The sequence below is a fragment of the Esox lucius genome, chromosome 18, assembly GCF_011004845.1.
Source record: "Esox lucius isolate fEsoLuc1 chromosome 18, fEsoLuc1.pri, whole genome shotgun sequence".
NCBI lineage: Eukaryota > Metazoa > Chordata > Actinopteri > Esociformes > Esocidae > Esox > Esox lucius.
Window position 1 is genome coordinate 12968784 of NC_047586.1, and position 26538 is coordinate 12995321.

General features: G+C 43.4%; 1 protein-coding gene across 2 annotated transcripts in view; it reads right to left on the reverse strand.

The window, feature by feature from the left end:
- Nucleotides 1-21180, reverse strand: part of rcan2 (regulator of calcineurin 2) — a 58384-nt gene extending 37204 nt beyond the window's left edge. The window contains exons 1-2 of one of the 2 annotated variants that reach the window (XM_010882643.3): nucleotides 21161-21180; nucleotides 14149-14379 (exon numbers count right to left, since the gene is read on the reverse strand). In XM_010882643.3, the coding sequence (XP_010880945.2) occupies nucleotides 14149-14364 (216 nt within the window). In that variant the 5' untranslated portion in view covers nucleotides 14365-14379; nucleotides 21161-21180. Of the gene's footprint in view, nucleotides 1-14148; nucleotides 14380-20087; nucleotides 20237-21160 lie in introns of those variants that run through there. The other variant, XM_010882644.5, reaches the window with a different exon arrangement.
- Between the last annotated feature and the right edge of the window lie 5358 nt (nucleotides 21181-26538).

Genomic DNA, 26538 nt, shown 5'->3' on the forward strand with positions numbered 1-26538 from the left:
CCACACAGACAGATTCACAAAGCCTCCACATTCATACATCTTTATTAAAAGATAATCTGCTTTCTCTGAGCCTCAGCTTCCAGAGGTATTATTGTTCTAAAATTGCTTCCATTATATTTCCAAAGACAGTTTTGCCGTCAAGTTATATTTAGGTATCTTTAATACCAGCAGAGCCCAGATAACTGAAGTGGTATTACTGAATATATCTCGATATTTATAGGTGAATGAACGAGGGGAATCAGTAATGCACTTATTAAGTAATACAATCACCAAGTTTGTATTACTTAGAGGTTGGACGGGCTGTGTTTCCAGGTATAGTGGCAGATAAATAAATTAGGACAAAAACTTCAGACAAAAATAAAATTAAACAACCTTACAAAACATATTGATTCACTGGAGCTGGCGGAAAGCTTTTGGATAAACACAAAATGAATTGCTCAGGGTTGTCAAGACCTGCAAAGCATTTGTGCGATGTGGAAAAATAAACAGGAAAAAAAATTGAGCGGAGGCTGCAGAGCTTTCAAGGGTTTACAGATGAGGCAGGGCTGAAGGCAAAGTACAGTAAATGCCAAATGGGTTTCAGCATTAAATGTGTGTTTATTCATGTTCCAGCGTCACGTAACTCCGAAAACATCCCTGTGCGTGTGTGTATGTGTGTGTGTGTCTGACGTCTTACGCTGCCCTAAGATCCAACAGCTAAATACAGTGATCATCGGCAACTTAACTGACACAGCAAACTACGGCATCAAATCAGAGCTGTGTTTTTTCCACAGGCTTCAGGCCTACCCTCCACAACAAGGGCTGAGGAACAGAAACACTTCTCCAACGTTTGGCCAAATAATTGACACCAATCAGTTCCGAACATTCATGAGTTACATGCAAATCATGACATCATATGAATGTCAAACTCTCCCTCTTTTACTCACTCACTCTATCCTACTCTCTCTCCTCTCTCTATGCCCCAGCAGAACAGAGAGATAACCTATTTATTCTGTCTTGTGCGGTAAATATACCGTTTTCAACCTGTTACCTCTACCCTTGTCTCAGACTGAGCAGTGTGACAGACAACCAATGAGGCGTTCTGGCACATTTCACCATGGCTGGCCTGGCTGGCTAGAGAGCATACAGGACCTATCAGGATGCAAATGGATTAATGGTGTGAGAAACTGCATTTAAGTGCCAAAATAAATAAACACCAACTTTAAGTGCCTTAATATGGTGTTGAGCCACCAGCTGCCAGAACAGCTTCAATGTACCTTGGTTTGGAAGCGTCCGGACGTCTGTTAGAGGAATGCAATCCAATACCTCCAATAGAAATTACAGGATTTTGTCCTTTGCAGACGGCCGTGGAAACATTGGTGAAACGTATGATTTGAATATCTTTAAACACTCATTAAACCACTCAGGGAACACTTGTGCCCATATGTGAGGAAGCTTTCATCCTGGAAGAGACCACTTTCCTCCGGACAGAAATACAACTGGAAATAATTAAGAGACCACTGCACCTTTTCCTTTCCTTTCCAAAAAAGTTGAAAAGGAAAGTTTTGAGTGAGGAACAGAAGCCTTCAATTTGCATTGGTTTTTTAATTTTAATAACCCTTCTGTTCCTCACTCAAAACCTTCCTTTTCCACTTTTTTGGAAAGGAAAAAAAAGTGCAGTGGTCTCAATTTTTTCTCCATATGTTGCAAGTAACCTTTAAAGAATGGCTGTGTGCTTCTTGGTTCAAGGTCACCTCTCAGAACGTGTATTGACCTGGGTTCACCTTGCACCCTGAGGGGCTGTGTAGACCTAAATCATCACCGTAACGGTAGATACATGTAATCCATCTCTATGTGGCATTCCACTAAGAGCACCATCAAATCAAGAACCATTCTGAGTATGTGTAAAGGTGCTTCTTTAGATTCTGACTGGTAATCACCAGAACAACAACCAATGTCCTCTGAAACATTTTTTTTTTATCAGAAAGTGATATTCCAAACCCAAGACAAAAAGTCAAAATATGTTAAAGGAGAATAAAAAATACAGGAATTGTTAATTTGCCATGAGAATCTTTGCTCGTGCCTTCTTTCACTAACCCACAGCCCTGCCAGGTTGATGAGCGCCACTCCCACTTCATAGTGTGTAAAGACCAGTGACACAGTGTGCATGAGGGTTAATAACGGTCTGGTCCACATTGTGTTGGTACAATGACCCCTCAGAGAGGCCCGTCTTTCTTGTTTCCAACAATAACACACTCTTCAGAAAGCCAATTAGACTGCCCAAATGCCTTTTTGAGGAGGTGTGTGTGTGTAGACACGTGTACGTGTGTGTATGTGTGGTAGGTGCCAGCAGGGTGTATGTGGGGATGAAGATTAGGTGTCGCAGGCCTGGCACAATGCAGCGAGGTCAGAGAGACTGACATTCGTAATTCTTCATCTCATTCTTCAAATGCAATTAACCTTGGCTGTCTGGGGCTAATGAGTCTACCAATCCACCAATCAGAGACAGGGATGCTGAGAGAGAGAGAGGAATGGCTGAAAAACACTGTCCTCAATTCAGTTTCTCTCTTTCTCAATATATTTGTCTGTTTATCTCTCTCCCTCTCTTTCTCCCTGTGTCTGTCTTTCACTTACTGTCTTTCTCTCTGTTTCTGTTGCTCACCATCTCTGTTTCTCTCTGCCTCTTTCTGTATCTTTGTCTTTCTGTCTCTAAATATTCCACTCTTTCCTTTTTTCTATCTGTTAACAGACCACAGTGAAGGAAAAAAACCTTGAACCTTCCCATAAACAGAATAATAAACAAATTTGAGTAACTTATTCAAGGTGGGGGGAGTGAACACAATGAGGCAGATATTACATAAGGTATTGCTTGCATCAAAGAAATAGTGATTGCAAACCAATTCAACTGCATAGCCTCATTGAGTCAAACTGTTAAACTGATGCTGCAGTCACAACCGAGATTCACTGAGTCAGTGTTGTATTTAAACTGATGCTGCAGTCACAACCGAGATTCACTGAGTCAGTGTTGTATTTAAACTGATGCTGCAGTCACAGCCGAGATTCACTGAGTCAGTGCCGTATTTAAACTGATGCTGCAGTCACAGCCGAGACTCACTGAGTCAGTGCCGTATTTAAACTGATGCTGCAGTCACAGCCGAGACTCACTGAGTCAGTGCCGTATTTAAACTGATGCTGCAGTCACAGCCGAGATTCACTGAGTCAGTGTTGTATTTAAACTGATGCTGCAGTCACAGCCGAGACTCACTGAGTCAGTGCCGTATTTAAACTGATGCTGCAGTCACAGCCGAGATTCACTGAGTCAGTGCCGTATTTAAACTGAGGCTGCAGTCACAACCGAGACTCACTGAGTCAGTGCCGTATTTAAACTGATGCTGCAGTCACAGCCGAGACTCACTGAGTCAGTGCCGTATTTAAACTGATGCTGCAGTCACAGCCGAGATTCACTGAGTCAGTGTTGTATTTAAACTGATGCTGCAGTCACAACCGAGATTCACTGAGTCAGTGCCGTATTTAAACTGATGCTGCAGTCACAACCGAGACTCACTGAGTCAGTGCCGTATTTAAACTGAGGCTGCAGTCACAACCGAGACTCACTGAGTCAGTGCCGTATTTAAACTGATGCTGCAGTCACAGCCGAGACTCACTGAGTCAGTGCCGTATTTAAACTGATGCTGCAGTCACAGCCGAGATTCACTGAGTCAGTGTTGTATTTAAACTGATGCTGCAGTCACAACCGAGATTCACTGAGTCAGTGCCGTATTTAAACTGATGCTGCAGTCACAACCGAGACTCACTGAGTCAGTGCCGTATTTAAACTGATGCTGCAGTCACAACCGAGACTCATTGAGCCAGTACCTTGAATAAACAGAGGCTCCAGTGGAAAGTCTGCTTCTCTACAGGTAAGAAATATATACATTATAACCCAGAGAGCAAAGGAAATACACACACACGCACACACACAAAAGGTTGTTTTGGTGGGTTTCAGGTACTCATCTATTTACAGTTAAAGATATTCATAGTAGAGACACACAGAGATGGGAAGAGGTCTTGTAGGTGTACCCAATGGCATTATGGCGTCTGTGCCAGCAATTGGGTACTCTGTTTTCTCCTTCACAAATTGGATGACCTCTCCAGAATGCCCAAATGAATATAAGGAGCAATCAGCTAATAAGGTTGGAAGTCCCACCTATTGCAAGAACAGGCCCGGACATGGTGTCTTTCCATCTCTATGGTTAAGCCATGTTAAGTCTGCCACCTAGTGCTTGAGCTCAGAATGCTTTCCACAGACCTTTGACGAGCAGTAGAATGGGGCCATTTGATACAGTACCCCAACAACAAAAACATCCTATTTCAGGGCTGGCCATCATTCTCTCTTTTGCTCTTCCTCTCCCAACATCGTCTTCCTCCTCCCCCTGACTGACAGCCATGGTCCCAACGCCCAGCTGGTGGCGTGCAGAATTAGAGCCAGGGAATGGGGTTTGTGTGTGTGTGCGCGTGCGTGCGTGCGCATCGCGCGCCAGGTCCCAGCCTCCGTGGCTGTGCTTCCCGGGGCCGTCCCGGAGGCAGTCACCCCGCAGGGAGCAGCAGGCAAGAGCGGACAGCGTGGAGAGCCGGGGCTCCTTCAGGAATCTGACAACCGATGACACAGCCAAGCTCAGCCATGTGCGTCAGCAGGCAGGAGCACACGCACTGATGCACACGCATCCTCTCATATCTCCCTTCCCTTCGCCAGCCTCTCTCCCTGTCTCTGCCGCCCCTACGCACTCTACCCAAACAGAAAAGGCTTTCATGTAATAGAAAGCTGCAGTCGGCATTTTGAAGGAAAGAAAATTATAAAAATACACCCACTGCAGCTATACCCAAAACAAGACTTAGCTGAAACAGAGGCACACTGAAAATGCCCATATGCACGAGGTAGGAAAATCAATACGCACCTTTATTCTTAACAAAAAGAAAATCAATCACCAGGCCTGAACACCATTTCCCTTTCTGGTGGATGGGTGGACTTGTTCAGCATATACAATTGGAGTATATGAAACTAGGAACTAGTTAAGAGCTGCCACCTCCCCGGAGTCAATGTGTTTGTGTGGGCTCCTGTGTGTGTGTGTGTGTGTGTGTGGGTGTGTGTGTGTGTGTGGGGGGGGGGGGGGGTTATGATATGTCTGGGTGTCAGCAGGCTGTTATTCAGTACCTAGAAAAGCACAGACAGATAACCCCCCGCCCCACACTCCTGTGGGAGGTGAAGGTTATGTGCGCCAGCCACCTCCTGTTGCGTGCCGTGTGGAGCTGATTAGGGTCTAGCTACCTGCCCTGGGCCATAGGGACTCTTAGTCATTGGATGTTTCCATCCACTTTCCATCCCACAGGTGTAGCATAGGAAGCTGCTAGCACACTCACACAGCCATCTCCGGAGCCCTATTGCCTCACTGGCTGAAAGGAAAGGAAAATAGTCCTCTTACCTCAGGAATACCAGGTAAAGCTCTGCCATTTCCTCCGCTAGCAGGATACAGTCTATTGATCGGAGATATAAAATCTATTAGGTAGATTTAAAGTCCTTCCAATGGCAGAATGAAGCACCACATGAAAAGCCTAAGGCCTTGACTAGCTGCCACAGGATATGACCGGACAGTCCTTATCAGTGTTTGTCAGTTCTGCTGTCCCGTATTTGTGTCTGCAAGCTCATCCTCATCCCCGGAAGCGTTTACGCTGGAATCAACAGTGTTGCGTGACCCCGTGACCCTCGCTTCACTGACACACAAGCGCGTTAGGAGGCCAAGCCTACTGGGGAACTATGAAAACAACCCCCGCAGAACACACACACACACAGAAATAGAGGACGGGTCGGCATGCACACAATTTCACCTCAGGAACCCCTTTCTGATCATTCTGAAATGAGCTAAGTGTCTACACATGTACAGTATCTCACAAAAGTGAGTACACCCCTCCCATTTTAGCTAATATTTGATTATATCTTTTCATGTGACAACACCGAAGAAATGACACTTTGCTACAATGTAAAGTAGTGAGTGTACAGCTTGTTTAACAGTGTAAATTTGCTGTCCCCTCAAAATAACACAACACACAGCCGTTAATCTAAACCGCTGGCAACAAAAGTGAGTATACCCCTAAGTAAAAATATCACTTAGGGGTCATGTGACTCGTTAGTGTTACAAGGTCTCAGGTGTGAATGGGGAGCAGGTGTGTTAAATTCGGTGTTATCGCTCTTACACTCCCTCATACTGGTCACCGGAAGTTCAACATGGCACCTGATGAGACCAAGATAAACGTATTTGGTTCAGATGGTGTCAAGCGTGTGTGGCGGCAACCAGGTGAGGAGTACAAAGAAAAGTGTGACTTGCCTACAGTCAAGCATGGTGGTGGGAGTGTCATGGTCTGGGGCTGCATGAGTGCTGCCGGCACTGGGGAGCTACAGTTCATTGAGGGAACCATGAATGACAAAATGTACTGTGACATACTGAAGCAGAGCATGATCCCCTCCCATCGGAGACTGGGCCGCCGGGCAGTATTCCAACATGATAACGACCCCAAACACACATCCAAGACAACCACTGCCTTGCTAAAGAAGCTGAGGGTAAAGGTGATGGACTGGCCAAACATATCTCCAGACCTAAACCCTATTGAGCATCTGTGGGGCATCCTCAAATGGAAGGTGGAGGTGCACAAGGTCTCTAACATCCCCCAGCACCATGATGTCGCCATGGAGGAGTGGAAGAGGACTCCAGGTGAACTCCATGCCCAAGAAAGTTAAGGCAGGCCACAAAAAATATTGACAATTTGGGCCCAATTTGGACATTTTCACTTAGGGGTGTACTCACTTTTGTTGCCAGCGGTTTAGACATTAATGGGTGTGTGGTGTTATTTTGAGGGGACAGCAAATGTATACTGTTATACAAGCTGTACACTCACTATTTACATTGTAGCAAAGTGTCATTTGTTCAGTGTTGTCACATGAAAAGATATAATCAAATATTTACAAAAATGTGAGGGGTGTACTCACTTTTGTGAGATACTGTATTTGTAAAAAGAGAAATCAAGCCAAAGGGCATGTCAAATTATATTAGATTCATGATATTATTTGCTTTACTAGCGCCCAATAGATGGATATTCCTTGCCTATGGCAGATCTACAGATCTTGTCTCATCTATAAGAGGTCTGTCTCATTAGAGAGGGCTGAGAGGCATACAGATATCATCTGATAGGGATTTGATTCATTTTCTTTTTGTCTGTCTGTCAGCTTTTTTTGGGTTGTTCTGACACAGTGAACCAAACAGGATGCTGAGTACACAGTGTTTTTCCCTTCCCAAACCTGAATCAGTGCCTCTTTCTTCAGTGTACAGACTATAGACATGGTACAGCACCAAGACTCCTGAGGCTAACAATTAACCAGTCGTTGTGAGTGTCTGTGTGTGTCTGTGTGTGTCTGTGTGTGTGTCTGTGTGTGTCTGTGTGCACCTGCACATCGTCCATAGCAACAACATTAGCACAAGCTAGACAATCTTCGCCCTCTAAAAGTTGTTTTCAAATTTCACCATATATACGAAAACAGCTTTTTAATTCAGTTTATTAAATGACATTTTCCCAGTGTGTTGAGATAGCTGAGCAAACTAGGGAAGCATGTTTTTAATTAGAATCATTTGTCATTTAATTAGGAATCAGACCGTCAAGGCTGATTTGAGCAGGATCTCTCTTAAGCCTTTTCCCACAGTCCAAATGCCAATGCCTACACACAGACAGTTTGATGACATTTCACTTCTTTGTAATTTATTTGATTGAAAGTTTCCAGAGACGTGTCAGTTTTTCTTTGATGCATCAGATAATGGCTCTAACAGTAGCATTCCAATACCCAGAAGAGGTCAATTAGATAGTTATTCAGATGAGTGACCGCTTAGACTGTGGCAAGATCCAGACAGTCACACAACATCAATATTATTGTGAAAAAGACTTTCATCTAATCATTATTTTCCACTTGTAAAATGCAGAGGTTGAATCAAAGTCATTTGCGGGGGGGGGGGGGGGGGGGGGGGCATTTCATCTTCTGGGTACACCACAACAGCTGATGCCTAAGCCCTTCGTTCAGGTGCCTCCAAACCATCCTTGGTTTCATCTGGAAGGACGAAACCAAGGCTTGCATGGAGGCCACGCTGGTAAAGCATGATTGAGTGGGCCACGTGATCAAGACGTCCTCAGATTGCCTATCACGACACATCTGGTTCAGCCTTAGCAAAACACATCTGGTTCTGCCCCAACATGACCCATCTGGTTCAGCCCCTAACATGACCCATTTGGTTCAGCCCTAAAATGACACATCTGCAGTATGACATTGGGCTATACAGCCACCTACCATGGCCCTGCCACCAAAAGCAGTTGTTGGACCAATTTCATTCCTTCCGCTGTTGGCATCCATACCTTGGTCTATGTCCATAAGGATGTAAGGATTGATTGGCAGAATGGGGCAGAAGACCTAGATCACATTATGCCCAGTTCGTCCACCTTCCTGCTCGGTCCCTTACCCCAACTTACTACAAAAGGTCAGTGCTATAGACTCACACACACACACACACCTCGTCCCTCCAACACGAAGGTCACTTCTATTACTGTTCATCCGTGTCGCGGGGAGGCATAAGCAGCTCAGGCTGCTAGTGGAATAAATTAGAGTGTCAACAAGGCAGTGAACCTAATTTACAGTTCAGTGAAAACAAACAGCACCAGGAAGATTTGTTGTTCTTAAAGACTTTTATTCATTACAATCCGTTATGGTGTGGTTGGGAATCAAATTATTTTGACTCCAGATCTTGTGAATTTTGAGAAGATAAAAGAACGGAAAAAGATTCAGGGAGAAAGCCAGAATGTAAAGACAATAAATTACAGTTCCCATTTAACTCTCTCATACTGCCAAGATGCCATTACCATAAATTTGAAGGGAGAGAGGAAACAGTAAGAAAAGCCAAGCAAATCTTTACACTGTGTCATCGCTGAAAATCAATGATACCAAGTATGTACACAGGTCTTTTAAAAGGCATTCCAAAAAGCTTTGTTGTGAAAGTCGAGGCTTCTCATTCACTCTAAGGAGATGGACAGGAGAGCAATGGAGCATTTGAGTAAAATAGAATTTGAGTGAGAGGTAGAGAAATAGAATTATAGGTGACCATGTAATAGCAGTTGTTGGGAACAGTTAACAACAGTTGACATTAGAGGAGACAACAGTACAATCCTCTAATATACAGTAACGAGCTTCACAACATACATAGTATGCCGTTACTCAGCGTTGTTATTAAAAGTTACTTCTGACTAGGGCTGTGACAGGGAGGGAATTTTGGGTGACAGGTAATTAACCAGCCAAATATCACTCTGGATCAAGGTTAGTGAGCCCAATGGTTTCAGCAGTTGCACAGTTATAAGGGAATGGTTCCAGCACTACATATGATCACTGATAAAATGGTTACAAATGTGGTGGCGTGTTATAAAGACTTTATAAAGGCATGAAAAAGGACACCTAGAGTAGAGTGTGACGCTCACCGCCAGCGTCCTCCTACAGTAACAGACTGACTCATTGGACATTGCGGACAACTCCCATCAATATTTCAGAGCCTATTATATACAGCGGAATAATGGAGAAGATCCTTGAATGAATCATCTCTGTGCAAAGGACTCAGAGGGATCAGAGGACACACGTTAAAGATACACAACAAAGTTACAGACACAGAAACATGTCTATATCTAGGAAGAGGACAATTAGAAAATCTCTTTCTGTGCGTTAGAGAAATTAAGTGGGGATAAATCTGTGATTACCCTTCCAAGACAAACAGAGTTCTGCCCCCACTAATACGGTCAAATAAACACAAAGCAGTCCCCTTTGCTCTGACCAAACTCAGCCGTCCACAGTCCCTGCTGTAGGAGAGGCAGTGATGAGACAGTGATGGCTCTATCGTCCTCTTACAGGAACTCTGTTAAGTAAATATCCACAGTCTAACGTTCTCCCTGTGCATTGACTGGTGGTAATCACACGTCTTAAGCAGTGGGGCGGCTCCCCAGGACAGCTTAGATCACCGCGGCATCTCAGACAGACAAACGGACTATTGGGCAGGCGGGCAAACAGACAGGCGGATGGACAGACAGGCAGACAGACAGGCAGACAGAGAGAGAGAGACATAAACAGTGAGTGGGAGGCCCTAAACCCTTGGCAAGAGACAGAACAGAGCATTTCCTCTCAACTCCATCAGTGACAGAGATGAAACAGGGCTTATAGATTTTTTTTTTTTTTTTGATTTCAGGGCTTATAGATCTCATCCATTCACAATCCACTTGAGTCTGCTAATATGGTCTCGAGAGAGAGTACAAAATGTACCCAGTCACCATGGGCCAGAGCTTTACACTGTAGAATGTGCCGGCGGTAACCGACCTTTGATGAGCAGGACAAGCGTTTTTCGGGAAACGCAAAATCCTACTCTCTTTCCGCGGCAGAGGCAGTAGTGTAGCAAAGCCAAATTGGACTTGAAACTACGACATAGGTGTAGGCTTGCTCCAAATTCCAAATTCCATGCGTATTCCATAGGTCACATTTATAGGTGAGTTTTTAAAATGTTTTATCAAGATTAGGAAAGGTTTAGGACGTTTGCGTCACACCTGATAATTCCTCAAGGAACATAAGTTGAAAACCACTGCAATGTACAGTTATGTTTTAGGTTTTTGACTCTTAAATGTTGTGTTTCCTTTAACCAAAGACAGAGTCTTTAAAGTGACAGTGTCTGCTGTACTTTTGTGTTACTGGAACCACCAGGACTCAAAACAAAAGTTAGGGCTCTGTGTGTATTCTTGCTGGCTAACTCAATAAAGTTGAGACAGGGAGGAATGTTAATGCTTTTCTGCTGCAAATCATCAGCACTTTTCCTGTTCCCGCCACCCTATAAACATCATTCAGAGAGCAACCATCTGATACAGCGCTCTTAACACAGTGTCTTGTTACCCAGATACAGTTTCTGCTAATCTCCTTAAACTTTAGTCAACCTTGCAACAGACAGGATCATAGCATGGTGGGGGGGGACCAACACACGGAGTACTTTGTCCCCTGAGGCGGGGGGGGACTATCCATGCGGCACAAAAGGCCATACTTGTACTGTAGCTGGCCACATAAAAGTGGTCTGCCCATATAAAGTAGAGCACACACCACCAAGGAAACATCAGCCTCAATAACAGCAACGATAAAAAAAAATAAACTACCTACAATTTTTAATTCCTTGCACTTTTGTCAGTAAACTTAGGCTTTTCCAAAGGAACTGACCCAATAGTGTGTCTCCTCTTATTCAGCCGTTTTCTTTCGCCACTCCCTTGTTGGAGACATTTCATTAATAGCCAACTATGTTCTTCCATTAAGACAAAACTTTCCATTGGTGTTGCATTTCTGACCCTTTCGGCGCACTGCCTGCAATACTGTACGGGGCAGAGGACAAACTAGCTAGGTTAGGTTCTAGCCAACCCACTGCCTTTTCAGAGAGTGAGCATTTTAGACACCTTGCATTTCATACACTGAGCATTTCAGACGCTGAGCATTTCATACACTGAGCATTTCATACACTGAGCATTTCAGACACCTTGCATTTCATACACTGAGCATTTCATACACTGAGCATTTCAGACACCTTACATTTCATACACTGAGCGTTTCAGACACTGAGCGTTTCAGACACCTTACATTTCATACACTGAGCCTTTCTGACGCATTGCCTTTCGGAGACGTAGTCCCATGTTGATCTCAGGTGTTGTACTACCACAGCTAAAGAAGTCAGACACTAACACTACTCGAACATTCTCCTCAGGACTGTGACGGTGCTTAAGGACAAAGAAAATCAACATGTCAAAGAAAACAGAGAAGACGGAGCAAGTCTGTCTAATAAACTCTTCCTGTCAAGTGTAATCTGACTTCACTGTCAACTACATTGCCAAGTCAGTCAGTCCCCATGGCCCTGGTTATGAATCACAGCCCAACAACTCTGCTCTGCACCTTGACACTTTCGATCTGACGTCAATACCATCGACTGAGAAGACACCCAGAGGAGAGACGAACAAGACGTAGCACACAAATGGAAACAGGGATTCCTTACAGCCATTTAGTATTATTCTCGAAGAGGCAAACCTCTTGGTTTTAAACATCCTTAAGATGTACAAGTAGCTGTCCAACCCCTGGTCATGGAAACTCCACTGGAGAGGTCGCTTGGAGGTCAATCACGCAGTTGGAACTTTGAACTGAAGGGCCAACAATGACACGTCACATTCCAGTGCGGTCCACTGGGGCCTTTAGAACTGACTGATTTTCCATCCCTAGTCCCTAGACAGATTGAACTATTATTAGAAACAGGGCAATAACACTATGCAGGCAGCTATATATAGCCATGATTCATCACTCAGGGCTTTCCATCAAGGTAATCTTATCATAGAGCTTGTCGAATTCATTCCGGCCTGGGTGAACTAACAAAAACTGGGTTTCATTCGCCGTGCCAGCAAGGGTCAAGTACTTTGACAGGGGAGCAAATCACAGAGAAAAACACACCGGGGAAACATCCTGGCACTGTTGGAGTGATTTCACCCTGGAAGACCAGTCAGCAGAAGTACACACACTGGATGACTCAGACTGGTGTTAAGGTCATCATGGCTGCTTATAGACAGCGTGCGCGTGTTCTATGCATCCCTCAAGTCCTGTCCGTCTCTCCTCCACAGCCTTCCACACCACAGACCTACTATCCTGCCCTCTCCCATCCCTTTTCCCAGCCTTTGCTTTTTCCCCCTCTCCCTCATCTTCTCTCTAATAGCCAGCCCCGACTAGTCCTGTCCCAGGAGGCCAGTCCTGTCCAAGCCCAGCGCGCGCGCGTGCGTGCGTGCGTGCGTGCGTGCATGTGTGTTTGCGTGTGCACGTCAGCGTGCGTGACTCGGTGGGATGAGTGATGGATCCACCTTCAGCCTGCCGCTGTCCCGGAGGAACGGCTTCTGTATGCAGCTGTCACCGTGCATGAAGCTCAAAGCGGCGGGGTGGCTGACCAGCTAATGTCTGTCCTCCGGCTGACGCAGGCAGGGGGCAGGAGCCCAGGTATTTGACTGATACTGAGGCCTAGGGGCTGGGCTTTGGAACTGGAGATGGGACTATTTACCGGGGAAGAAAGACCTGTCTAGCACAGTTCCTCTGGTCTGCACATATGTCCTGTGCTTCAGACACAAGAGCACTAAGGGGCACAGAAGGACACCGCTGTCCTGCACACACAGACCCCAATAACACAGTAAGACCACGGATTCTGGACGACACAGAATGTCTACATTCAAAGGGTGTGTGCCGGATTCAGTCTATTAGTCTTTTTTATGTTCGGACATAAGGTGTCTGTTCTTGTGGGAGGGTGGTGCAGAGGTCAAGGTCTCTAATTTATGACCGTCAGAAGACTATGACCCCTGACATCTAAGACTCAAATAGCTATTCCCATTTTAACAGCAGCCAGAACCAGATGAATGATAAGGCCCCAGAGCCATCCCTTAGGCTTCCTCAGACATATCAAAACCACCGCCTACCAAGATAGAATTTAAAGCTACGGCGGACGACCATCCCCCATCAGAATGACTGCTCTTCATCTGACCTTTGGCTGGGAACTGGATGACATAACAGGCCTTACAGGCCAGCCCTGGGTAATGGTGGTTTATGGGGACAGTGTGGCGTAGGAGGACGGCCAGGGAGATAGGATACCCATCAGTAGATAAACAGAAACATTTTGCTGCCAGCCATCCACCAAGAGGAATACAGTAGGTCACAGAAATATTTGCTGTGTTTGTTTGACAAGAACAAACTGCTCTCAATAAGACACATATAACATGTATTCAAAAACTGTCCCAGAGATTAATCGACTTGTTTCAAAAGGACAACAACAAATATACAGGGCTAAAGAAACTATCATACAGTACACAACAAGACACGTGGTGGAAGCAGGGACCACCATTAAGACAAACAAGGTCAACATGACCTTTACAGTTGTATAACCACGCTTCTCCACAGATGTGTGGAGAAGAGAACTGACCGAAGCAGAGTTAAAACAGTAGAGTGACACTGTCCAACACTCTCCCCTATGCATTAGAAGACTGTGGTTTTGACCTTACCTTGCCTTCCTGCTCCTCAAACACAGATTGGTCCACATTGCAGGCGAATAAGGAGGTGGGTAGATCATTGAAGTCAGTGATGTGGTGGAAGCTGTCCCCCAGCGCTGGATCTCCCACGGTGCTTTGAAGAACCAGCAGCTCGTCTCCTCCCAGTAGGTAAACCCGCTGGTAGAACGTGTTTTTTTTCAGGTTGGAAAATAAATGCTCCCCCTTCATGGCTAGAGAGCGCGACTAAGACAGAGAAGGAAAGAGAGAGAAATTAGGGTAAGAGAGGGACTAAGACAGAGAAGGGAGAGAGATGAGCGTGAGACAGAAGGAGAGAGATGAGCGTGAGACAGGAGAGAGATGAGCGTGAGACAGAAGAAGAGAGATGAGCGTGAGACAGAAGGAGAGAGATGAGCGTGAGACAGAAGGAGAGAGATGAGCGTGAGACAGAAGGAGAGAGATGAGCGTGAGACAGAAGGAGAGAGATGAGGGTGAAATAAGATTGGCCAGATGGTGGCTAAATAAAACACAATTCACAATTTTATAATTAAATATGCCGTCCCTCTGGCACGGAATGACTGATCTGAACATCATGGGCAATGGTAGCTCAACACCAAATCTTTGGGATTAGTACCTCCAAAATGGCTGCTAGTTACCAATAATAATAACTTTGGTGTGGTCTGGCACACATACATCTACTGGAAATGGCGTTATTTAGAGGGCACATATCTTGAAGTGAGTGAATGTGCCATAAAATCTAGCAAATCCACACAATATCCCAGACAACACTGAGAGCACAATCTTGCTCTCAACTACTGAGAGACGTAGTTACAGAGCTGGCTAGAGAAAGAGAGGCGGGTAGGTAGGTATGTAGGGGAAAAAAATTAGATTTGTGGGTGGCTAAACCCCAGCCAAAAAACGTTAACCTCTGGCCCAGGTCAATAATGCTTTTCCAAAAGATTATGTGATGGGTTCAGAATGGGAGATCCCATAGAGGTGTAATGAGGAAAGAAACGAAGGAATGGAGCAGGAGGGAAGTGGAGGAGTGCAGCAGGATGGATGTGGAGGAGTGCAGCAGGATGGATGTGGAGGAGTGCAGCAGGATGGATGTGGAGGAGTGCAGCAGGATGGATGTGGAGGAGTGCAGCAGAGTGGATGTGTAGGAGTGCAGCAGGGTGGATGTGGAGGGGTGCAGCAGGGTGGATGTGGAGGGGTGCAGCAGGGTGGATGTGGAGGGGTGCAGCAGGGTGGATGTGGAGGGGTGCAGCAGGGTGGATGTGGAGGGGTGCAGCAGGGTGGATGTGGAGGGGTGCAGCAGGGTGGATGTGGAGGGGTGCAGCAGGGTGGATGTGGAGGAATACAGCAGGATGGATGTGGAGGAATACAGCAGGATGGATGTGGAGGAATATGTGGTCCACACCTGCGGAGTACCTGGTTTGGGGGGCCCGTTGCTGTCCCCGTCCTTGTCCACCTGGTCATACTTTTGACCTAGTCTAGAATCAAATGGACTCTGGATTTAGCCCAGAGAAATGTATTTATTATTCTAATTGGACTCTTAATATCTCACCCGGCACAGCCAGAAGAGGACTGGTCACCCCTCTGAGCCTGGGTCCTCTCTAGGTTTCTTCCTAAAATTCTGCCTTCTTAGGGAGTTTTTCCTAGCCACTGAAATCCAACACTACAGTTGTTTGCTCCTTGGGGTTTAAGGCCGGGTGTCTCTGTAAAGCACTTTGTGACAACTGCTGTTGTAAAAAGGGCTTTATAAATAAATTGTATTTGATTGAAATTTGATTGAATACAGCAGGATGGATGTGGAGGAATACAGCAGGATGGATGTGGAGGAATACAGCAGGATGGATGTGGAGCAGTGCAGCAGGAGGGATCTGGCAGAGAAAGAAGGGGGGCAGGAAAGGGGTGTGAGAGAGGAGAGAAGAAGATGTAGAGAGGCAGAGTAGAGGACCAGAACAGAAAGGAGAGAGAAAAGCAGGGAAATGGAGGAGGTGAAAGGGAGGATTGGAGGAACACAGGGGTTATCACAATCTTCCTGTCATTAAAACACCTGACAGGTCCAGTCCGCCAGCGAGCCAACGCTGTCACTAGCAGCCTCACACTCAAACACACCAGTGGCTATTTCAGGATCAATGGCCAATCACCCGTCACACACACAAAGGGCTAAAGATAGAGGCAGTGGCTGTCTCGATCATTCCTGGCCTGTGTAAACGCTGCTATAAATAGCTGCTTGCAGCACTAATGAAATGCACAGATAGCTGGGGCACTTGATTCAATTGATATGTTCTAGACAGGCAGGGCCACATTTCCTTTTAATACCAGCAGTGTGCCCTGCGGTCTGAGACAAGGCTGTTAGTTTGCCAAAACAAGAGCACAGACTTTTTTTTTACACTACAACAGTTTTATTGAGATTAATGAGACTTCTTGACAGATTTGAGTCAGAGCTAATTTGGTGTAAATATGGTGTACATTTGTGAAAATGTAAATTGTCCTAGGTCACCTTCTGAGGTAGGTCAACCTATATTCCTCGTGGATACTGAGGTTTTAAGATCATGTCAGGGTCAATGTGTATTGGAGGGGAAAGGTGGGAAGTCTGGCCTCTAGATCCTTCCAGCTTCATCAACAGAATGAAAACATGAAAAGCAACTAAAGAAATCTCACTGTCACCAGCAACAGCACTGGTTTGACAAAGGGCACCATGTTAGTTACCAGGAAAACCACATTGTTAGTGAGTTTATACGACTTTCAGGTCAGGGGTCGGGCCAAAGCCCAGATTCTCTTCAATAGTTGAAAACGAAAATTGTACATGACGATTGGAATTGTTGTAGTCTCAGTAGGCTCAAAGATGGATGCTCTCGCGATCAGGCACATACGCATGCCCCCAACACAGAGGATTTCTCTCTCTCTCTTTCGCTCGTCCCTGCTCACAAACACAGCCATTTAGGACTCGGCTGAAGAGGATATGTGTTTGAGTTTGATGATGCCTGTGTTTGACAGTCAGTGGAACTGGTCCAAAGAATTAGAATGAATCAGACACTGTATATTTCATTCATGCATTCTGAACTGTGAGTCAACATCCTTTAATGTGCAGTCAGTCTATCTGTCTGCCTCTCTGTCACTCTCTCTCTTTCACTCTCTCTCTTTCACTCTCTCTCTTTCACTCTCTCTGTCGCTCTCTCTGTCGCTCTCACCGCTCTTTGTATGTGTTCCAATAAAACTCCAACACCTACTCGCCTGTTTACTCATCAGCTCAAATAAAAAATGACAAATTCAGAATGAATTTATTAAGCACTGTGGTGTCCGAATAATCTGAAGGACAAACCAGGCTTAATGCAAATGCTCTCATCAGGAATGCAATGAATGAACCATCAAGGTACCGTTCCAGATACTGCGCTAACGAAGCGGTAAGAAACAGTAACCAGGTCAGGGACTAAAATCATCAGGCTATATTATTGATTGGCCCACGGTGGAATATTCCAAATGTCAATAGTTCAATTTCCCTGATCTCATGGCTGGATGGTAAATACATGCTTATCTGAGCACAGAGAGAAGGATGGATGCCAGTGCTGGTGATGCAGACAGAACATTATGACTTGATTATTAAAAAAAATATATATATATTATATTTGGACACACCTACTCATTCAAGGATATGTCTTTAGTATTTCTATGTTCCACATTGTATAGTAGTGAAGACATCAAACTATTAAATAAAACAAAATAACACACATGGAATCACATAGTAGTGTTAAACTAATCAAAATACATTGTATATTGTAGATTCATCAAAGTAGCCACCTTTGGTCTAGATGACAGCTTTGCATACTCTCAACCAGCTTGATGAGGCCGTTAACTGGAATGCATTTCAATTAACAGGTGTGCATTGCTAAAAGTAAAACTTGTGGGATTTCTTTCCTTCTTAATGAATCAGGGTGGGTTTACAGAGGGTGACAAGGTAGGGTGGGTATGTAGAAGACCATCAATATGGCAACAACAGCTCAAATATGCAAAGAGAAACGACAGTCCATCACTACTTTAAGACATTAACATTTCAAAAGAACTTCAAGTGCAGTCGCATAAACCATCAAACGCTATTATGAAACTGTCTCAGCACCACCCAGAGTTAGAGTTATTAGCCTCAGAAATCTTCAATTAACTGAACCTCAGACTGCAGCCCAAACAAATTCTTCACAGAGTTCAACTAACAGATGCATCTCAACATCAACTGTCCAGAGGAGACTGCGTGAATCAGACCTTTATGGTTCAATTGCTGCAAAGAAACCACTACTGAAGGACAACAACAAGATGATTTGAGATTTTTGGTTCTAAACAAAGTGTCTTTGAGATACCAAGTGGAAGAATATATGATCTCAGCATGTGTGGTTCCCACCGTGAAGCGTGGAAGAGTAGGTGTGATGGTGTTGGGGTGCTTTGCCGGTGACACTGTGATTTATATAAAAGTCAAGGCATACTCAACCAGCATGGCTACCACAGCATTCTGCAGATATGCACCTTCCCATCTGGTTTGCACTTGTTTTTCAACAAGACAATGACCCAAAACAGACCTCCAGGTTGTGTAAGGGCTATTTAAATGATGGTGCTGGATCAAATAACCTAGCCTCCACAATCACCCAAATGCAACCCAATTGAGATGGTTCAGGATGAGTTGGACCGGAGAGTTTAGGAAGAGCAGCCAACATGTGCTCAGAATATCTAGGAACTCCTTCAAGACTGTTGGAAAAGCATTCCATGTGACTACCTCATGAAGTTGGTTGAGAGAATGCCAAGTATGTGCAAAGCTGTCACTAAGGCAAAAGGGTGACTATTCCAAGAATCTAAAATAAAAAAGTATTTTGATAGTTTAACACTGATTACTACATGATTCCATATGTGGTATTTCCTAGTTTTGATGTCTTCACTATTATATATATATATATATATATATATATATAAAATAGTGATATATATATACACACACACACACACACATTACCAACTATATGCTTATTATAACGCTTGTAACAATGCTATAACAAGTTAATTAAAATGTGTTATTTTCGATTTTGCAACAAAAACATTGAAACGGCAAGACTGATACATGTAATCGCATAAACCTGATTCACAAAACCAATTCCTTACAGTCTATGCAACAGTTAGATAAGAAATATCCATCCACACCCCACAGGAAGCAACATTATGACTGAGGCAGACATATTCATTCAGATTTTCAATGAGTCATATCTGCAGAGGTTTACAATAGCAACCTGTTGATGTCGAGCATGTCTGGAGCTAGGGACCACTCTTTTTCGCTGTCGGAACAACTTTCCGATAGGGAAGAACAGTGGGAAAAGCCGAATCATAATGCAACTGTACACCTGATAGCTTTCAGATCTGCGACATTTATTCGCTAGCCTAGCCTATGAATGCACTTTTTCCGTATACCATTGAATGACGAATAATAAATCAGATTTATTTTTTTACTTTAAATTGCAGAATAAGAACAATTCATCAAAGCACCAATGTCTGCATTTTGAGTCATCTATCATTACTAAAGAGCTGTACGTTGCGTTGACAGCTGGAATTTTGGTCTTGATTTCATTAAGCATGTAAGCTACTGTAGGGGTTACATTCGAGGGAGTTACATCACCTCCAAAATTGCAAGGCAACTTAAATTTGAAAGCTAATCCAGATTTCTATTTCCGAAAAAGAATATAGCATGCGTGAGCGTAAATTGTTTGTGGTCACGACAGTTGCATCGTTAAATCCAAATGCAACCTCGATTCAAGACTCGATTAAAGTCGTTCTCTCGCAAGTTAGAGCACTTTCCCACCCGCTATGCACGCCACAGCTTCACCGCAATGCAAGCGACACACTTGTTTGCATTGCTGTGAATTGTCCTAGCCTAGGTACAATTTGAGCAACCAGAGTCGCTATCTCTTCTCTACCTGTGCAGCGTGTATCAGTCGGACGGGTGTCTTCGGCGTTGTCTCTACCTCCTCACTCTTCTTTGTGAATCAACCTTGCATTCCAGCTGCGAGCCGATAATCTACTGACGTTTTTGCAGACAGTTTGACTCACCAATGACTGGCCTCCGGCATCCAAATGATGTTTGTGTTACCCAGTAATGAAATAGAATACAACTATGTCCACAGGGGGCATTCTTTGACCAATAGTCTACTCCGGAGCGCAGTGTCAAAAAAGCTCAGAATTAACAAAGGTGGAAGACGACGTAAGAGATTTTGCAAGTTGTAGGTATTGATATGACCATGTTTTCAGCAGGTATCCCTCACCCATGTGGATGGGGGTTTGCTGGCTTCACATTGCATGAAATCAGAAATGTTATAGCATTTAGTCTAGATATTGTTTCGATATTGTTATAAAGGAATAGGTTATACTGCGCAAAGTACAGTATGTTTCTCAATGCAGTGCATGTTGCAAAATTAGATCCCCAAGCACGAAAATAATTTGTAGGCTACAATTGGTAAGTGGCAGCTCTCTAGGAATATTTTAACCCATAGGACTATAAGCAGGTGAACACTGACATTTAATAACCAAAATTATATGCATTTAATTGGATAACTCTAGCCTATTTTATTTATCAACATTTTGAGACGCGTATACCAAAGACTCAGTTTCGGCCTGTTAAATGAGTGCATTACAGCGTCAATCAACAGTTGTGATATGGCTATGAATAATGCAGCAGCTACATATGCACCCATTGGTTATTGCCTAATGTAAATTAAATCCTTAGTTGATTTCGACTCAAATAGTCTATAAGCTTGTTCTGAGTCAACATTTGTAAGGAAAGTACATTTAAACAAACATTAAATGCCTGTTAAAGCCCCTTTCTCGATATCTGAAACTTCCTCCTCTCCCTTCAGTTCTCAAGCCTCTTCCGTCTTCCCTCTCTGCTGATGACCTTGTCAACCACTATGAAAAGAAGGTTCATGTTATCCACATTTACTCAGGCTATTGAGTCCATTAGTCACTCACACGCCAAACTCATTTAAACACATACTTGTTTGTTTCCTGTTCTCTCCAGATTAAATCCTGCAGCTGGTAATGTCAAGTCACCCAACAGACTGCCAGATAGACCCCATTCCCCCTCCCTTCTGCAGACCATCTCTGGAGACATCTATTCCTTACCGCCCTCATCAACTCTTCCCTGAACAATGATCGCACCACCTCTGACTTCAAGATGGCCGGCCGGTCCTCCCTCCGCAAAGAATCCAACTTGCCCCTTTGACACAAAGCACTAGAGACCAGTAACCATTCTGTCTTTCCTTTCCAAGGCACTTCAGCAAGCCGTCTCTGACCAGCTCTCCTATTATTTCTCTCAAAGCCATTTCCTCAAGCCTTTCCAGTCAAGCTTCAAGACGGTTCACTCAACCGAGACAAGTCTCCTCTGTGTCAGTAAGGTTTTTCATACTGCCCAAGCTGAATCACTCTGTCCTCTGTCATCCTCCCATGGCCTTAGCTGGCAGGTGGCTCTTACCAGGTGATGTGGGCAAGATCTGTGTCTGCTCTGTGGACTCTCACTACTCTCACCACCCAAACAATTCTTTGTAATTGTTACGGACACAGACAACAGACACATTGGAGCAAACCCTAACCCTAACCCTAACCCTAGTGCAGTAAAACCCAGTAGGGCTCCTCCGTTTCCCACATGTGGGGATTAGATGAAGTGATTGCTCTACTATTGCTTCTCAAATCTCAGTGATAGGCTTAAGTCAAGAGGAAGCACAAAGACATTTTCGCTGTAAGTCCTTAAGACCGCTAAGGATGGGTTACGTCTTCTTTCGGAGAGAAAAAAAACATTCACTGTGTTCACAGAACTGTTTGGCTCCTCATCGGCCCTGTTCGAGTCAGATGAAATATTGATCCCTAGGAATGTACAGTGGTCCAGCATCTGCAGTGGGTGCGTCATTCCTCCCGACATCCAGTTATTTCCTTTGTTTTGCCTCTATTGACACTGTAATGCATTATCTAACGCATTACAATCTTTGCTTTGTTTAACAGAGTTCAGGTTTCTGCTGGGAGGTTCATGCACATGAAAGATCAGAGGAGGAAAGTTGTTGTATCTCTCAACCAAGTGAAAGAATATAGATGAGACTGAATTGATTTGCTGACGACGGCTCCAAAAAGCGTGGTGGAAAGCTAGGCTAAGTATCCGCGTTTACCCGGACAGTCCAGGCGTTGTAGGTCTTACCTTTCCACAAAGTATAGAAGCCGTTCAGAGCTTTTTAAAAGCTAATCTCGTTGCTGCCCTTGTTTCAATGTTTTGTTTCCGGGGACATGAAATGGAATCTTGCTTTTGGAGAGACTACTATGGTTACAATAAGTGAGTCAGTGACTGGCCACTCCACTATACCTTCGCATTGATCAGCCGTCGCTTGTGTCTCAATTGTGAAAACATGTCCTCTCAAATTGCCCAACATGTTGAGGTATCAGAGAGTTCAGCATAACATACTAAAAGCAGGGGTGTCAATTTACAGTGACATAATTTTACAGTTTGCCAGCAAAGAATATACTTCTGACATCGATTTAGACACTGCTGCCGCTGGTACATATTTACATTAAATTACATTTCTAAATTGTTAGGTCAGTTTGCAAAATGTAATTATTTTATATCCTCACAATTTGAGTACTTTTCAGAGCCAATTTCTGTTATTTGAACCCCCTGATAAGTTTCACTGGTGGTCAAAAGGCATTTGTCAACCAGTAAGTATGAGCATACAATTTTTAGAATTTGCTGAGCTGAATTCACAGAGGAATTTGCTTGGACAATGCAATAGAAAAGCCCCAGATTGTGGTGGCCTGTTTGATTGTTAGGCTAAGTGGGGATGGCATGTGTGTCCGCAGTGATTTATGTTCTATATTTTAAAATCATCTTTTCTAATTGACCGTCTGGAACCAAAAAGCCAGAATTCCTTCTGTTCTCATTCTTTGTGACAGTTGTGTCTACACCCAGACTTTCTCAATAATAAATGGAGATGCTCTGGAGAACAGATCCTAGCTTAGGGCAGTTGCTTCAAATCCTTTTTTGTCCATGACATTTACTACTACAACTGACTAGGGTCAGTTTGAATTATATCCAGAGGTATTCTTTTGGATCTAAGCAATGTCCTTTCTAATATCTTTGGAATCCCGTTGGATCTTAGGAGGATCTGAGCCCTTTGACCTCTCCTCAGGACTAATTGGCCAGAAAAGTCCTGGCTGTCCCTGTGCAAAGTCCACCTGGTCTTATTTACTGACCTGCTGCTCATAGGAACATGCAAAAATATTGATGTGACCATAAATGTTTTTTTACCAGATTTGTGCATCAATTTCATTTAGTTGCTTACTCTGGGAGTTTCTGTACAAGCACTTTCTGACAACTGCTAATATAAAAAAGGGCTTTATAAAATGTCGTTGTCCATGGTTACTTTTTATAATGAGTTTTTATTGTCCATGAGAAATCTTATCAAACTGTTAGTGTATTTTACGAAATGCCAAGATATTCTGTCAAAAATCAATACATGTTTTGCAATACCAACATTTCTAATCATTGATTGACCAAAAAGGTTATTTTTACAAGGGTCTGTTCAGAAACATTTAATAATGAATGTTATTGCTATTGCTTAGAAGTGCTTATACTTAAACGATTATTGATCTTGTATCACTAAAAATAGTAAATCCAGCAAGAAATAAATGAATGCCAGGTCAGAAATACCTGAAGAACCCAGTAAAAGTGTATTAAACAAGCCACTGCCAGGACAAATAACGCTTTTTCAGTACATAACACACATCTGGTTAAAGACGCAAATGCAAAATCGTGGCAGAATGACTGGCCTTCCCATCTGCCCCTTTTAACCTAACATACATTCACAAAATTATTATAACTGAACAGCTATTATTTCCCACTTTCTCTTCTTTACAGTAAAACAATTAAATCATGTGTGTTGTAAGAAGGTGCTTCCTTCAGGTTTTTCCCTGAAAGAAAAACATTTGATAAACTGTAGCAGATGAGCCCACTCTGGTCCCTGCACACTAGTCAACAGCCAGAAAGGAAGGTTATCCGATGGATAAGTGAGGTGGTTAATCTTGGAATATTGGTGAACTTAGGAGTTTCCTCTGTTTGTTCAATTGAATATCTTTCTCCCAGCTTTCCCCCATTTCAAAATGACAATCAGAATCACTATTATTTGCTAAGTACATTTACGCGTAGTCAATGTTAATGGTACATCTACATATACTCAGAATGTTACTTGGTTTTGCTACTGGTAGACAACATACACACACAGAATACAGAATCAATGCAATGTTGACATACATGTATGTACTGTACTGCGAAGCAGTGACCTTACTGCTTCACAATTTGGGAGCTTTTGAACAAAGCAACATTTATTTAACCAACAGTGATGGCTATTACTGGACAAATCCCACGAATAATACAACAATATTATTTTAACACTTCCTGTTTCCATAATACCTGTTGTGATTTTTATTTACGACATCATCAATTTACTCACAAAAACATGGCTACAGGTGATCTATCAATAATTAATATAGAAATAGAATTATTCAATACAAAATGTTTTTTTAACGAGGAAAATACCCTTGAGTTTAGTAACCTCTCCAGTAAAGTTTTTTTAACTAATCAACATCTATCTTCATTTGTCTTCCACATCAATAGAGACATTTTATTAGGCAGGCATCTTGTTGTAAACAAGTCTAAACCTGTGACCTGACAGATCCATACCCATTAGAGTAAACCACGGTTCACTAATGGCCATCACTGATGATCTTAGCAGCCCAATCAATGGACATTCTTGTGTGCTATAATTACATCAATACACATGGTAGTTTGCGTTTATTTCCCCATTTAAGAGCAGGCTGGCCATTTTCTAGTAGAAAATAAAACTTACATCAAATGTTGTAAAATCTTGGAATGTATTCGTGAGGTATGGCAACAAATGATAATTGAAAATTAAATTCACCTAGTTGTCAGTTGAAGTCAAGATCTAATCAAAATTTGAGATACTATTTAACCCAATCCCTCCAGATTGGAGAGGTCTGGATGGGCAGCCACATTGGAGGCCCGGGAAGCAATTAGAGTCAACTATTTTGCTCATGGACACAAAGCCAGATCGTTTTGGATTTTCATTTCTGGCACTGACGTTTGTTCTAGCAACGAGTAGGTTACTGGTCAGATGCTCTAACCATTGGTGCCTTATGATGTTAAGTAGATTTATACTGACACCACGCTGTGAATATTTTCAAGGTGGATCAGAATCACATAATACACATAAAACCCCATCACAACATCTAGCCAAGTGAAGAAAACTCTCCAGGAGGTAGGCATATCATTATCCAAGTCTACCATGAAGAGAAGACTTCACAAGAGCAAATACAGAGGGTTCACCACAATGTGCAAACCATTCATAAGCCTCAAGAATAGAAAGGCCAGATGTCAAAAAACATCTAAAAAAAGCCTGCCCATTTCTGGAACAGCATTCTTTGCACAGATGAATCTAAGATCAACCTGTACCAGAATGATGGGAACAAAAGAGTATGGAGAAGGCTTGGAACGGCTCATGATCCAAAGCATACCACATCATCTGTAAAACACAATGGAGGCAGTGTGATGGCATGGACATGCATGGCTTCCAATGGCACTGGGTCACTAGTGTTTATTGATGTTGTGACAGAAGACAGAAGCAGCCGGATTAATTATGAAGTGTATAGGGATATAGTATCTGCTCAGATTCAGCCAAATTCAGATACATTTTATTTGATGGCGCTACACTTTACAGATGGACAATGACACAAAACATACTGCAAAAGCAACCCAGGGGTTTTTTAAGGCAAAGTGGAATATTCTGCAATGGCCGAGTCAATCACCTGATCTCAACCCAATCAAACATGCATTTCAATTGCTGAAGACAAAACTTAAGGCAAGTGAAACAAACAACAACACGAACAAACAACAACTGAAGACAGCTGTAGTAAAGGCCTGGCAAAGCATCACAAGGGAAGGAGGAAACCCAGCGTTTGGTAATGTCCATGCGTTCCAGACTTCAAGCAGTCATTGGCTGCAAAGGATTCTCAAGTAATTTGTCCAATTACATTTGAGTAATTGAAATAAGGGGACTGTGTATGAAAATGGTTGCTATTCCTAAATGTTTAATACAATATTTTTGTTCAACCCCTTGAATTAAAGCTGAAAGTCTGCACAATTGCATCTCGGTTGTTTCAATTCCAGTCCATTGTGGTGATGTACAGAGCACAAATTATGAAAATTCAGTCAGTGTCCAAATATTTCCGGACCTAACTGTAGTCTTATCCAGAGTGACTTACAGTAGTGAGTGCATACATTTTCATACATTTGCATACATTTTCAAACCCTAGGCGTTA